This window comes from Xyrauchen texanus, chromosome 6 (assembly GCF_025860055.1).
Source record: "Xyrauchen texanus isolate HMW12.3.18 chromosome 6, RBS_HiC_50CHRs, whole genome shotgun sequence".
In the NCBI taxonomy this organism is placed as follows: domain Eukaryota; kingdom Metazoa; phylum Chordata; class Actinopteri; order Cypriniformes; family Catostomidae; genus Xyrauchen; species Xyrauchen texanus.
This window is the reverse complement of record NC_068281.1, coordinates 49619642-49635734: the sequence shown is the minus strand read 5'-3', so window position 1 is coordinate 49635734 and position 16093 is coordinate 49619642. Positions and strand designations below refer to the sequence as shown.

General features: G+C 38.2%; 1 protein-coding gene across 1 annotated transcript in view; it reads left to right on the top strand.

Annotated features, from left to right (window-relative positions):
- LOC127644621 (adenylate cyclase type 1-like) overlaps positions 1 to 16093 on the top strand; it is a 180396-nt gene that overhangs the window by 36883 nt on the left and 127420 nt on the right. The window contains exon 5 of the mRNA XM_052127887.1: positions 5209 to 5320. Within this exon, the coding sequence (XP_051983847.1) occupies positions 5209 to 5320 (112 nt within the window). The remainder of the gene's footprint in view (positions 1 to 5208; positions 5321 to 16093) is intronic.

The window sequence follows — 16093 nt, the reverse complement described above, 5'->3', positions numbered from 1 at the left end:
ATGCCACAGTCAAGTAGTATTCATATGATGAGGCTGATCATGGTTGTATGGTTTAATGTGATCAAATCTTAATGAAATGTTTGATGAAGTGTACAACTTTGTGAGAACAATATATAGTTTTCCTGTCACTCTTCCCTAAAAGGCCTGAATTGATGTATCACCCAATATTCTCTACATTGGATATGTGCTTGAGAATCTCTGGTGTTTAGTGAAATGGTCTCTCCCCTTGTTTTCATGTCACAGATGGACTTGCTTTAAAATATTCACAGCAAACTGAATTTATCACACCCGTCTTATGCTGACATCTGCGATATGACAAAATGGCATTTTAGCAGATCTCTCCACAGTGTTCTACAGCATACACACACACACATACACACACATAAGCCACGGGATGCTCAAACTCCTCTTTCTCAGTGTTTGCGTGGTTGTGTATGAGAAATGTCATGTCACAGTCCAGATGTATCTGTACATCAGTGTTGATGTGTTTCTGGACTGCTGGTGTTTGTACATACAGTATATCATCATCAGTTATTGACAGTGGACGAAACAGGGGGATGTTTTATTGGTTTCAATTTTATTTAACAGAGTGTCCTTGATGGATTCATAAGAACCAGCAAGACTGGAGTTTCAGCTTTTTCATCTGAAGAAACAATGCAGATTCAGATTTGATGTCTTTAGCTGGCACCGCAGTAGCAGATTTTTTTTTTAGAAAGAATGATTTATTTCAGCTTTTATTTCTTTCATCACTTTCCCAGTGGTTCAGAAGTTTACTTGCACTTTGTTACTATTTGGCAGCATTGCCTGTATATTGTTTAACTTGGGTCAAACATTTTGGGTAGATTTAATGACTTCAACCTGTGTATGTAAACATCTGACTTCAACTGTAATCGGTGGTCAGGCAGAGGGAGACGAAGCGCGCATTAGTGTCTGCCAGTGGGACCATTGGGACTCCCTGCTGAGTTAATGGTCCAGCCACTGGAAAAAAATTATCCAACATGACAGAAAAAGACGCTCTGTCACCAGGGCGGGCTCTTGTGTTCTCTTCAAGTGACCAATGAACTACTTCTTTTACTGAAGAACTGACATGGCATCAAGCTGATCTGAAAGTTATTGCAAAGTGTTACTCAAATTACTTACAAACTATTACAAATTATTATAAAATACATTACAAAAGACTAATAGGATGGAAAGTGATGTTGAGGACATTGGTGGAAAAAACAACAAAATTTGAAAATTGACTACAGATAAAAATTATATTTCTGAGAATGAAAAGTACTATTTTGATTAGACAAAGGAAAGCATATAGAAACACCTGGGATTTTTTTTTTCTTTAAATCACTAGAGCTGTTGAAAAAATTGTTTCAGCGACGCATCACGATTCATACTCAAATGATTCTGAATCGATTCTCAAAAGAAACAGAATCGATTCTGAGTTCAGTTTAAATCACAGCAGAGCAGTGGTGCACACCAAAGACATGTGGAATCAAAGATATGAGTTAAGTGAATACACCAAAGTCAAGTGCACAAACACATGACCATCTGTGCCCGTTTGTGAAACTACGATCCTGAAATTCATTCACAAACACACGAACATAGCAACGGGAGAGTTGCTAAGAAGCCAACAAACAACAAGAAAGACGAGCTCACACCCATAATTGCACTGATTTGCACACAACGGGCGAAAACACAGAAGAAAATAATGACGAGGCAGCGGTTTGGGAGATGTTGGTGATGTTTAATTTAATTATCTGATGCCTTTCTCTACTCTTGTGCGCTCTCCATTTCATTGGTGTAAAGCAGTTCAATGGAAAGGAGGAGGCGAGAACCGGCTTGACGACATAAATAATATTTTAATGATTAACTTAAACAAAAGACAAACATACACACATGTCCGTAAACGATCTCTCTCTCCCACACCATCCTCCGCATTCGGCCTTTATCCCTTTTGGAGGCTTAATTAGCCTGATAAGGGACCGGGTGTGTAGAATCATGTCCCGGCCCTGCCACAATTGGCTTTTGTCATTGCCGGTCATTGGTTTGACAGGACAGTACGCAAACCTGATGATAAAGGTTTTATCTTCTACAAGCAGAGCAAACCGTGCATACAGGATACTTGATAAATTTCTGAAGCAACAACTCCACCATTTAAACCGCTTTACTATCACCTGTGCTGGTGAGGAGAGGAGAAGCTGACAGTTGCACTCTCATAGAAGCAGATATACAGTATCTCTCATCCTGGACCAGCAACTTCCATTTGTGCTTAAAAATGAAAATGAATTGCATGGTATTTAAAATAATAATTAAATACTATTTAAATGATTTACAATGCTTAAACAAAAATAAAAATAATCATATAATCAGTTGAAGTAATAATATACGGTGTGTTTTAATGGAGAACCAATCTTTTATAAGGATATAAAGATAAAAGAAAACAATTTATTTAATCTTGGATTGTGGATGTTCCATGTTTTGTTCACAGCTCATACTGAATGTAAAAGGCCAGTTTATGTAATGTGACTAGTTCTAATTTTTAAAACGGCTGTTAAATAAAAGGCTGAAAGTGAAAAATGGAGAGTAAAAAATTCTATTTTGAAGAAACTGAAAAAAAGAAGAAAGATATTGAAGGACAAGATGCATCGTGATGCACCGAGAATCTTTTTATAATCAAAACATTATCCTTTGAATCTTAATCGAATCGTGAGGCTATTTTAGACATGAGTGGCAAAAGTTACAACATCCACTTAAACTAAAGTAGCGAAATTAATTAACTTTCACTCCTGTGATCACTTAAATGTTAGATTATTATAAAAGAAATGATTTTCATCTAGCCAAAATTGGGAGTTTAATATTTTATCTAATATATTATTAAGACATATATGATGAGGGCATGAAAATGTTCTGCATATCAGGAATAACCCATCAAGCAAATCTCACCTGTTTTTGCTCAATGTTTGGCATTAGCCCCATTTTAATTCTCTGTTGTGTAATTTAAATTAAAGATGCAGATGGACAGATACAAGCTATAACTAGAGATGCACCGATTGCAATTTTCTTGGCCGATTTCGATTTCCGATTTTTTGCAAGTGTGACCTGCCGATGCCGATTTTACCGATTCCGATTTTCTTTCTAAGAACTAATATTGACCACATATACAACCAAAATCTACCTTTCTTCAATGCTAAAATTTATTTTCAAAATAAAATAAATGATTAAACATTACAATTTCCCCCAAACTGCACTAAGTTACAGGATCTTCTCTCACTTAAACAACTCTCAAAATAAAGTGCTCTGTGACTGGAAAGAGGTAGAAATAACAATTAACTGCAAATGAGTTGCTTTATATAACAGATGTCATTTTCCACTGTTTTTATAAATGGACCTTTTTCTCTTTATTACTCGTCTAACAAAACGATTCCAAAGATCTGAAAAACTGAAGTGTCCAATACGCTCAACTTACGTTATATGTACAAATATCAGTTGTAAAACTGAGCACTGCTTCGGGAACGGCTTGCATACCTGTCAACACTCCCGTTTTCCCGGGAGTCTCCCGTTTTGTTATTTCTCCCAAAAAAACTCCCGTAATTTGTATGGCCCAAACCACGTTATATGAATAATCAAATCAATATATTATTCTAAGGTGGTCCAGTTGCCAGATCTTGAATGAAACGCATCCTACTCACATAATCGACACATCATACAAATCATTTATGACCTCAGTCTGGCAACCTACAACCCATTTGCGCTGTTGATATCTCCGCAGGCAGTAGACGCGGGATGTTAAATCAAGCATTACTGGTAGATGGGAGTGGAAGACTCAGCTGGTGCTCTGGCGAAAAAAACTAAATATACATGTACATTTAACAACAGCTGGATGGAAGAATTGAATTTCATATCCCGAAGCCATATCGACAATGTCCACGCCTTTTGCAATGTGTGTCGCACTGATTTTAATATCGGACACGGTGGGAAAAATTACATTAAATCACAACGGCACAATTTGTATGTATTTAGCCTGCCTCTGCCATCCAGCACCCCCCTTCCCCTCTCCCGGATTTGTGTACCCAAATGTTGACCGATAACAGGCTGCATGTGTGACATGACACGAGATTAAACAACTCGGGCAACGCAACGTCGGAAAGTACCTCCTACTCTGTATCGAGGAAATGTATCAGATTTCTGATCCCTCTGTCCTCAACTATGGAGAACGGCTGGTCATCCAGGGTCATGAATTCCATAATTTTCCTCGTAATTGCTTTGGTATTTTCGTTGCTCATACCAAGGAATGATAGGAGAGGCTGCTGACTTGTGGCTGGCTCTGAGCTCTGGCTAGCTTTAGCCGCTTTCACTTTTTAGCTTCTTTTTTAAAATGGGCATTTTCAGCTGGGTGATGGTGTTTTAAAATGTCTAATTAGGTTTGTTGATCCGAAAGTTATTGTGGTGGTTCCCCCACGGTTTACTTTGGCCTAACAATTATTATACATTTCGAACTTTATGAATTCTTCACTCACAGTGAAGATCTCCCACGCCAATGACATGTTTACATGCGGCTGTGACGTTTTTGCCTGCGCCGCTGGCAACAAAACGGACTTGGAATCGGTAAGACGTGAGGCGGACCGGCCGATCACCGGTCCGGGCCGAGCATGCGGAAAATCGGATCATTCCGGTCCCTGGCCGGTCGATCGGTGCATCTCTAGCTATAACCCCTCTGTGCATTAAGTGTAAACACCGTAGCTCAAATTTCCTGCCACCTTATATTCAATAATTTGATGACATCTGGATGGAATTGAACAGTCCATAAAATTGTGTCACCCAGGAAGTTACATTTTTACAGAAATATTAGGATGGACAGTATTTGTCAAGCTAAAAAATTAAACCCCGTTACAAATGTTGAACTTATGGGAAACAACATATGCTCATCAATAACTAAATACATTCTGTCCCAAACTAGCTATCCCCTACTAAGTGATTGCTTAAATTGGGTTAAATCTGCCACCCTGTTACTTAATAATATTTAAGTTTGTGTAGGATGAAATTGTTTTTCTAAAGGTTAATCGTCTCCTTTCACTCTCGATTTGTTGAAAAAGATCAAATCTCTGACTTACTGTTTTATGCCCTTTTTTATCCTATACATGGAAAGTGTGAATAATAATATTACATATTTAGATACTGTAATGATAAAATATGCCCCCTTCCTCTCTTTTCTAGCATCCTGTTTGCTGATATAGTGGGCTTCACGAGTCTGGCATCACAGTGCACGGCACAGGAGTTGGTCAAACTGCTCAATGAGCTCTTTGGCAAGTTTGATGAGTTGGCCACGGTGAGTCACACCTCAAACTCTCTTATGATTGGTCTATTTCTGTTGCTACAGTAACTTCACACCCCTGCAAAAAGCAACAGGAGGACAGGTGGCACAGTTATCCAAGTTATACATTCATTAAAATGTGGTATATGTGAAATTAGAAAGCAGTTGGCCATGTGTCTGTCTATACAGTATACTGTGTTTTGCTCTTTCTAGCACACACTGGTTAAATCGCTGTCATCATTAGCTGTGTGATGTTAATTAGGTTTATGTAAAGATAGTCGACATTGTGTTGATTTTAGTGACATAAGGGGCTTCTTTCGGGAGCCTCGGAATCCTCTGAATATGAAAAAGGCCAATGCCAAATTGCCGAACAGAATTTGCCTGTCCCGTCCCCAGACATATGGGTATAAAAGGCGGGGATCTTGCATCTGTTCAGTCAGATTCTTTCTTCGGAATCAAGCTGTTGTATGTGTTCAGCAAGCTGAAACCTCACTCTGTTCCACTCACCTCTAAAAAGAGAGCTTTCCTGTTGGATCTACGGTGCATTGCCAGCAGCTTTCTCCCTCCTCTGCACACCAGTACAGTCCGCGCCCCCAGATGCTTCGACAGTTTCTTCTAAAAGAGCAAAACTCCTCTAAAAGAGTATTATTTTCAAAAATAAAAGAGTTAACGCATTGGCGTCGAACGTCTTTTTAAAGACTCGTCCTTTATCAAGATGCTCTTCCGCCTTTGCGTTGTTCCTGGATGCGGCAGATATCTCTCCTCTTCTGATGGCAATTGGCGGTACCTTGTGTGTCTGGGTCGCGATTGAGAGAACCTGACCATTGCATCGTTGCGGTCGCAGCTTTCCTTTTTCAAAGGAAACGCCACTCCAGCTGCCCCCTGCGTTGCTGGCATTGGCTGGCGACGGAGGCAATTTGGGGAGTTCAGTGGCCGCAGTTTCACAGGATAAATCCCCACAAACAACCCGCCCCAGCACACTTGATTTCTTCCGGCTCTACGTGAGATTGGCTTGCCTCACGGCCAGTCTGATGTCTCCGTTGGTGTCATGAAGCCTCTCACCCAACACCTTTGTGAGATTCTACAATCTCCTGAACAGGTGTACCACTTGCACTTGCGCCTTTCCCCTCTACTAAAGCGAAAACATGCGCTTTTTCTCCCAGGTGAGACCTCTAAAGTCCCTGGAGTCCCTGGATGCCTCCCCTACTGGAATAGGTGCTCCACAGGGTTTGGCCATCAAGGATTAATATCCCTGTACGTATTTTCCGCGGTCCCCCTGCCGCCGGACCCTTGTCTCCCTTGGGCAGTCCCCTCTTCCCCCCCGGTCAATGTGTTTGTAGCAACTCCTACCTCGCTAGGTAGGATCAACCACCGCGCCTCTTCTAAATGGGGCCTGAAAGCCCATGTTCGCCAATTTGGCATTGGCCTTTTTCATATTTAGAGGTATCTGAGGCTCCCAAAAGAAGCCCCTTGTGTCACTACAATCGACACAACGTCTCGTTCCCTCCATCAGGGAACGGGGGTTACACTAGTAACCTAGACAGTTTTTATAGTGAAGGTTATATGCCACAAAGTATTTTCATTCTCTTTAATTTGCAATCCTTTCAAATACTGCAAACACTTACATGTATCTGATCTAAGTGTAATCTAGGCACAATTACTTGCATTCCCATGTGCCTATGAAATCCTTTAATCCAGGGATTACACTAACATGTTTTTTTCCAGCTTCAGAAAGTCTTGCAGGAGAACATTCTCTGGAAATGCTTTCTAGTAACAGCAGTGTGGAGTAGACTCTGCAATTTACACTTACATTTATTAATTTAGCATATTCCTTTATCAAAAACTATTTATAAATGAGGAGAAACATAAGGCATAACATTTCATTTATTACAAAGTAGCATACAACATTAATAGTGCAGCAAAACCGAATTCTAATAGGTAACCAGAATAGCACAAAGCTAACGGGTAATTGAAGATTGGAAGAAATAGAGAAAAGGAAATGCCTTTTATTTACGATTATTAATCGTAAATAACATTAACATGTTATCTGCTTCGATCACAGCTTCTGTAAACTCCAAGAAGGGGCAAACTCTTATTTCAGGTTTTACTATAGGCTTTTTTTCTTCAAAATTAGACATTTTCTACATGAATGTGAGCTTGATTGGTAAATACAGTAGTCTATGTCACAGATGTCCATAACAAAATATGCAGACCAGTAGAAAAATCATGATAAGCAAATCATCTGCAAAAGATGTTCTCAACAATGGATGATAGAATATTATATATCTGGAGGATCTCCGCTTACTTACAACGCCTATATTAAGCATCTAGTCCACTCCGAGGCCAAGATATTCAATAAAACTGTGGCAAAGGTGCGTGGGATCACAAAATATGAATGCGTTCCATTCAAAGTCGGATGTGGGATATTCCTTCTCCAGTATCCAATCTCAGACCATAAAGGCATTCCATTGCCAGATGCTCGGAAGATGCTGTTAAAGGAAACAAAACTGCAACACTCCTGTTAGCTTAGCAGCTGTTCCAACTGACACCAGAGACGTCTCATAGCAACCCACTTGATAAACAATGCTGCAATGCTATCATTGTGCTACTGGTTTAAGATGATCAAAAGAGTAAAATTAACACCTGTCCTTGCGTTATCACTAAATCGTAGTTGAAGATTTCCACACTAGATTCTACTTTGGAATTCCGAATTCTGGTGGCATCTCATGTGCATTAGTGCACACCATTAGTGCATTTCAGATTTGTATATTGTGGTGGAATGTGATATGTTATCCCCTGGATGTATAGTATCTTTAGTTTATTTCCGGTGACGACCATTCTATGTCTAAAGGTCAGGCAGTGGCATGTGAAGTATCCCATGTTTTACGGTTGGTGTTTGCAGCAGTTATCCTCTGTGAAGTCCGTCATCATAGACTTAAGTGATGCCTGCAGTTTGTCATGAACGCATTAATACATTTTTGGCATCAGAAACAAAGAGCATGTGTCATAACTTAGCAATATTTCTGAGGTGGACGGATGCTGTTCTACAAACATTGGAAATCTGATTTTTAAAGGACAGATTGCTATCAAATATAACACCACATTTAGAGTCAAATTATATTTTAACTGCTCTCAATTGGTCAGAATTGTGCTGAAGGAAATTTCTAGTCATCCAATATTTCACATCATTGATACACTCTGCTAACTTGGAGAATTGGGAAATTTGATCAGGTTTCATGGAAATATACATTTGAGTATTATCGCACTAACAGTGAAAATTAATTCCATGGTTTCTGATAATGTCTCCCAGAGGAAGCATACTGTATTTAAAGAGAAAATTAGAGACCCTAAAACTGATTACTGTGGCACTCCATACTTACATTTTGCTTGATCTGAGATTTCCTCATTTACACAAGCAAAGTGGAAGCGGTCGGATAAATAGGGCCTTAACCAAGCTAATGCCTGTCCACAAATGCCTATCAAACACAATGTTGTGATCTATGGTGTCAAAAGCAGCACTAAGATCTAAATGCAGCCACGATCAGATGATGAGAGAAAGTAATTTGTAACTGATAAGTGGTAGTCTCTGTATTTTCAGATACCATTTGATATGATAAAAATGAAAATTGTTGGGAAGGCACTACCTTTTCTAGTATTTTCAACAAAAAGATCAACAGAGATCTTTAATTAGCAACTCTCCAGGATCAAACTGTGGTTTCTTGAAAAGGGGTTTGATAACTGCTCACTTAAAGTTTCTTGGTACAATGCCCTAAGGATATCGAGGAGTTAATAATATTAAGAAAAGGGGCTAAGATTACAGGAAACACCTCTTTCAGGAGCTTAGTAGATATGGGGTCGAACATACTGTACATGCTATAGCTTTTTATGTTCTAATAAGTTTTGTTAACTTCTTTACCTATAACAGAGAAGGACTGAAGTTGCTTGTAGTGAATATAAGACACTGTCTTCTAAGGTGCTGTGTGAGACGGCTGCATAATTAAAAAAAAAAAAATGTTTCTTTGTTGCTTGTCAATATAGCCACTGTAATGATAAACACATAGGATTGTTGTGGTTATTTTCTATGAGTTGCAGAACTGGCAGCTTTTAGAGCCTGTCTGGAGCTAGGATACTGTCCTTCCATGCACCGCAAAATATCTTTAATTTTGAACCCTTACCCTTCCGTTCCATTTTCCAAGCTGCTCTCTTAAGAGCAAGAGTATAATAATTGTATCATGGTGCATGGGATTTTCTCTTTAAATTTCTTTAATCAAAGGCAGGAGAGAAGACTGTATCCATATTTTCTATGAATACATCAGGTTTATCTGAACTGTTTTACATACTGAGTATTCGAGACAGATATGGAAGCTAATTTGATTGGTTGAAAGAATAGTTCTACCTGATCGATAACGCAATGAAGACTGAGTGACCGTAGCTAAGTGCATCATACAAGAGACAAGAAAATGATCTGAGATGTCATGGCTCTGCAGCAGAATTGCTATATTATCAACATCGACTCCATATGACAGAATTAAGTCTAGCATATGATTATGGCGATGAGTTGGTCTTATCATATTTTGAGTTGATCCTATCAACAGAGTTGAGAAAATCCATAAATGCTAATCCCAGTGTATCATTTCCATTTATCTACAGTTTGTGAATGTTGAAGGCACCAACAATTAAATCTCTATCTACAGTAACTAATAGATCTGACTGTAATCTGTAATTTCTCTAAGGAAATCAGAATATGGGTTGTCAATATACTGTAGTAAGAGCAAAAGATGGCCATCATTTTTTATTTATATTATAAAATTCTGTATGTTGCGAAGTTTAAGGGGTTAATCAGATCTGGTTGAGGCTGGAAGCCTCCTGGAAAGGATCTACCCTTGAGGTAGGACTCGATCTAGCGACATGCAGTTCCCGTGAGGCCCATTTTGTGAAAGAAAGAAATATTGATTAAAAACATTTCACTTGTAGGTTTTGGCAGAAATGTTAGAAGAGAGATTGGTCTGTACTTTCCTATTGATGTGCAGTATTTTTTTCAGCAGTAAATTACCCGAGCCAGCTTTAAAGTGGTGTGAAAGATTAGACCTGTCACTATAATAACGTTATCGACTTATATTACGATATGTGGACATGACCTTGATAATTTTTGCTGACCTCGATATTGCCCATTGTGTTTACATGCGTGTCTGTTGGTTTGTCACCAACATTTTAGCCAGTCGCTCTGCTTCTGTCCTCTCGTCCGCTGTCTGTGTCGGATGTGGGGCTCCGGCAGCTCCTCCACACACACACACACACACAGAGCGGACAGCAAGAGAAGAAAATGGCCCGACGACCTCATAATTCCAGCCAGAAAGTTTGCAAGAATAAGTCCAAATGGAATTGGTTTCAAATCCGCATTCCACAGGTCCAGTGTGGGAATATTTAGGCTTTAAGCCAAACGAGGAGAGCCCAAAAACGCATATGAGCCAGTATATACAATTTGTTTAAAAACAGTGGCAATGAAAAGTGGCAATACAACAAACTAGGGCTGGGTGACACATCGAATACCCACAATATAATCCTGATGATTTTGCTGATGATATAAAATTCAACAATATCGTGATTATCGTGATGATTTGCCTTTTATTTGGCCATTAAGTTTCATAGAGTGCATCAGTAGACTAATTTAACGATCCTTCAGGGCTGTATAATTAATCAAAATAACATCAGTGGAGATATGATCATATGTGATTATTTAACCAAAATCTGTGATTAAAGACAGATAATCATGGTCTGTGCGCTTCAGAATGAACCAGTGACACACTGATCTGTGTGCACGCGCGGGGCTCATATGTAGCGCAGTTCACATGTATTGTGAAGTACTGCAGGTTCAAACATTCGAGCAATTCCAAACATTAGTAACTGCTATAAAGTTATTATTCAAATGTACATACGCGGAACAGCAAAGGAGAGTTTGACAGAGGTTCACAAGAAGCGAAACTCATAACTGACAAACAAACATTACACTCATAATAAAAGCTCCTGGTGAAGGTGAAATAAAGACTACTGCACATACATTTTCAAAATAAAAACCCCAGTTTAGAGTAAATAGGACAGAAATATAATAATTTATCTTTAACAAATCTTATCCTAATAATAATTCAGTACTATATAATAATAATAATCTTGACTGTTCCACAGTAATAATGTAGTATGATGCAAAAATCATCTGGTTTCAAAAAGTAAGTGAAGTAGTTTTTGCACACCTTGTTCATTCACAAAGAAAAATGTTTTTGGAAAAATATATGAAGTTAAATAAGATTTGTATTAAGCTTCCATGTTTGATTGTTTGTTAAACAAGTATAAATTTGCATATCATTGAAAACGGATTACATTTTTCTCTCCCTTGTGTTAATTTAGTAAAAAAAAAAAAATTGTGGGAAACATGCCTTCATCGTTTTTAAATAGATTCTTATTTAATACCTTTGAAATATGGATTCTTTTTGGATACAATGGTTGTTTAGATGAAATGATGGTTCCTCTGATGGAAAAAAACACATAAATCATAATTAATGAGATATATATTGAATGTCACCAATTTACTGAAAAATATCGAGATATAATTTCTGAAGCCATATCGCCTAGCCCTACAACTAACCGAAAAGCTCATCTAAAACATAACCATCCCATCCAGTTTTCCAAGCTGGAACAAACAAATGCATTTGGAGATGGAGAGGGGCCTTTCTGACTTCCTGATTCCAATGTCTGAATATTCTTTAGAATTAAAAGTTAATTGCTCTTTGAAAGGTTGTACTTATATTATTATGCTATTATATTATCATTATATCAGTGGCATAATATGGTCTTAAAATGACAAAGATATAGTTTAGTGCAATTATTTCTGGCAAAATATATTGTCCAACAAAAGTGGTTATCATGACAGGCCTAGGAAAGATGCCAGTGGCAAGAGTTTTGAGAGGATTATAGTAAGGAGCGCTTTTCATGGGGCAAACCAACTTGTTTAGTTTAATCCAATTAAGTGTTTATATAGTGTGACGTGCAGCTCACTGGCTGAGCATTGTGGAAAAGTAGTTTTGATTGTAGCTGACCTTGGATCAGTTATGCTTTCTTGATCATACTGGTTTGGATAAGGATTATAGTGAGGATGCGTTTAATGAGAGCAGTTTAGTAAGGCATGTATGGAAATTCTTTATAAAATAAATAGTGAATGTTTAGTTGAGTGGGCATGTGTTGTGACCTTAATTGCACTCCACCATATAAGTTCACAATACTGCAATTTCTTGTAGTCTTACAGCCTCAGAGTCTTTTATTATCAGAATATTTTCAGACCGACACTTCCTGGTTCTATTTTATATTTTACATTGATGTAGGGTGACCTGATCCTATATTAGCATTTCTCAGTAATGCATAGAGCTATGGGCCCAGTTGTAAGCCCTTAATCGTAATTGTATGGCAACTGACACTAAGAGTTTTCTTAACTTCTTGCAAACGGATGCTGGCCCGTATCTTTTAAATCTTTTGTGTATTTTGTGCTGGAAATTAAACCTGGACTGGATCTGTTAGTAACTAACAGGTAACTATCTAGTAACTAGACAAGTAAAAATGTAATGAGGGGTTAAATTGATATTTTGGAGGAGATGGAACCCCAAAATCAGGTGGTTATTCTAGTGACTTAAGCTAGATATGATGTGACAAAACATCTAAGGCCTCGAATGGTGTCACTGTACAATGGCACCATCCATGACCCTCAGCGCCTCCTGCAGTAGAGCAGATTAGGATTATAACATGAATCTATGAAGAAGATTAGTGGAAGGTGGCATTCATTACGACTGGATACTACAGGTATCTTATGATGCCCTAAGGGTCGACAAATGCAACAGTTGATGAATTGATGAAATTATGCTCAATTTAGTTAGTCTTGGACTAGGGCTGCAAATAACGATTATTTTGATAATCAATTAATCTTTGATTTTTGTATTCGATTAATCAGATATAAAAAAATATTTCATGTATTTTATTAAAATATGTATTTTTTTTTTAACCAAAATGATAAAGGGCTTAAGGATTTGGTTCAATTTACAGTACTGAATTCATGATTCTATACACTCACAACATTTTTAACAAAGCCTGAATCATGAATAGTTAAGTTTGAATTTATTATTATTATTATTATTACTTTCAGGACATATGCAAAGCAGTTCCTTTCATTACTTGTATAACTTTGTAGAACAAAAAGTACTGTTCATTATAGAGTAAAATTATTCATCAGGGATGGAGTGGGACAAAATATCAGCCCAGCAGAGGGCAATGGTGACACAAGAATAGAAATATTAATAATTCTGCCCAGCTGAAAAATTCATAATTATGTTAGATAAATATGCTTGAACACTGTCACTGATTACATACATTTGAAGTATTTTAAATTAATATTGTCAGTTTTAAAATAGTATTGTTGCTGATTACATGTTTCTAAACCATTCTTTTCCAAAAAATTGTGTGTTTATCCAGTAAAATAATGTTTGCTAAGGTATAAATTAGAGCCCTGCATTTCAGCCTTTATTTACGGCCACAGGGCCGGGATTCGGGCCAATTTTCACGGCATCGGGCCTGTTTTATGATCCTCCTTTTTATATTTTAGACATTTATTTATTAAAAGAAACTATGAGAAGTTGATGGTAAAACAAACAAAGAAAGACGTTTTATAACCTATCACACAGACACCGTCTGCTCAGGCACACACATGCACACAAGTTTCCCACAGACCCACGATTCACCTCACGTGCAATGGAGAACATAAAGAGAAAAATCGCCAATGGCGATCCAGCCACTTCACAATCTGGTTATATTCTTATGGCCAAAGTTCAGTCAATTAAGGATGTTCACCGACGCCGAGAGGGATGAAATCCATCAGCTGGCGAGACGTCAGATAGCCCGCTTTAGAGAGGAGAGGGTGGCGGCACAAGGGGCTGATCAACCAGCCGGTGAGATTTTCTTTTATGCGTTTTGTTGTTGTTGTTATTATTATTATTATCATTATCAGTGTAATTATAATATTTTATTATACTCTATTATGCTCTTTTGGTTAAAACCTAGTGAATAAGCAGACCATGGTCTCTGTGTGAACTGAATATGTTTGTAGAAATCGGTTATGAAACAATTGCGTGAGTTTGAGGGAATTAAAATAAGTTTGTAAGGAAGTCAGAGTTGTGATAATATATTTAACATTTTGTTTAAAAAAAATTTTTTAATAAATAATTATAAGTGCTCCTTTTTTCCACTTGTGCCCCTGCCAACCAAAATGTCTGTGCACGTCCCTGATTATCATTATTATTAGGCTATTTCACATTATTTGCACCGGCAACCACACCAAGTCACTTCCCTTGTATTAAATAGGCCTCTAAATCAATGTATTAATCATAGCCTAGTTGGACTAACTAATAATTATGATTCATGCAGCAGCGATAATGGCTGCACCTGCACCTGTTCCTGTGGGCCACGCAGCACAGAAGAGAGCACAGGCCGAATTTGAGGAAGAGTGGGAAAATATTGTGGAGCAGGAAGAGGATAAAAATGAAGTACAACATTACCTGCGCCTCAATCCCAGCATGGAAGGTGAAAGATGTGCTGCGCTGGTGGAAACAACATGAGACCATGCTACCGTGACTGTCAAGACTGGCTCGCACTGTGTTTAGTGTTCCCGCCAGCAGCAGTAGCAGCGAGCAGGCCTTCAGTGCAGCTGGAAGAGTTATAGAAGAAAGGAGGACTGGATTGAAACCTTCCATTGTGGATGCTGTGCTTTTTCTCCACGATGCTCTGTAAGAGACTGTTCTGGCTGTAGCCATGTTAAGACTAGGAGACTGTCTTGTTTTTCGTTTGGTTGGACTTCATTTTCATTAGTCTAACTATTGGAAACTATTGGAAATAAGAATGACCATGTTCTGTGGTGAAGTCTCGTTTTTACACACACCGTTGCATGCAGCAGAGCAGCCTGCCTCAGCTTGTCAAAATGCCTTTTAACAGTGGTGGTGATAATAAACATTTAAACTAACATTGTGTGATATACTTGAAGTGTTTTATATCTACTGATATAAAGTCAAGGATTGATTTGAGAGGCTAAATTGATCAAACGTGATCAACTCACTGTCTGCAGCTGGTCGCTGATCGTTACTTTAAAAAACAATTTTTTCTAAATTAACTTGGTAAAGAATCTAAAAGAAATATAACTACTTTACCATTAAAAACAAAACTGAACAATTTTAATTGCTGCAATAGGTTGTGCTGTCGGGCTAGGGCCTGAGCATCTCGGGCCGGGCTAGGGCCAAGATTTGAGGCCCATGCAGGGCTCTAGTATAAATTCCCTGGTGGAATCAGACATTACATTTGGCATTACCAGAAGGACTATCAAATATCAGGACTGTTAGCATTATTATACAATATACAACTGTTAGTTCCGGTCCTCAAATCTGATTGGAAGAGAGACGTTCCATGAGCACTGATGGTCTGACAGCTCGGACACTTCACTGTGTGTATCACTCTGCTTGTGTTCATGCCATTCTAAACTAAGGTGTAAGAGCAGTGCATATCTGTTAGGAGTTACTGTCTTTATTTTTGAAATTACAAATGTTAGTCAGCAGGTGGTGGCAAAAGATAATTTTTGTGTGTAATATGAGCCAGTTAGTGACGTAAAGTAAATCCATTAGTCATTATTTACATAGAACAGCGCTCCGTGATCGCTCGTATTACCACTATATTACTTAAGCTAGGACATTGTTTTAAACGGTTTTA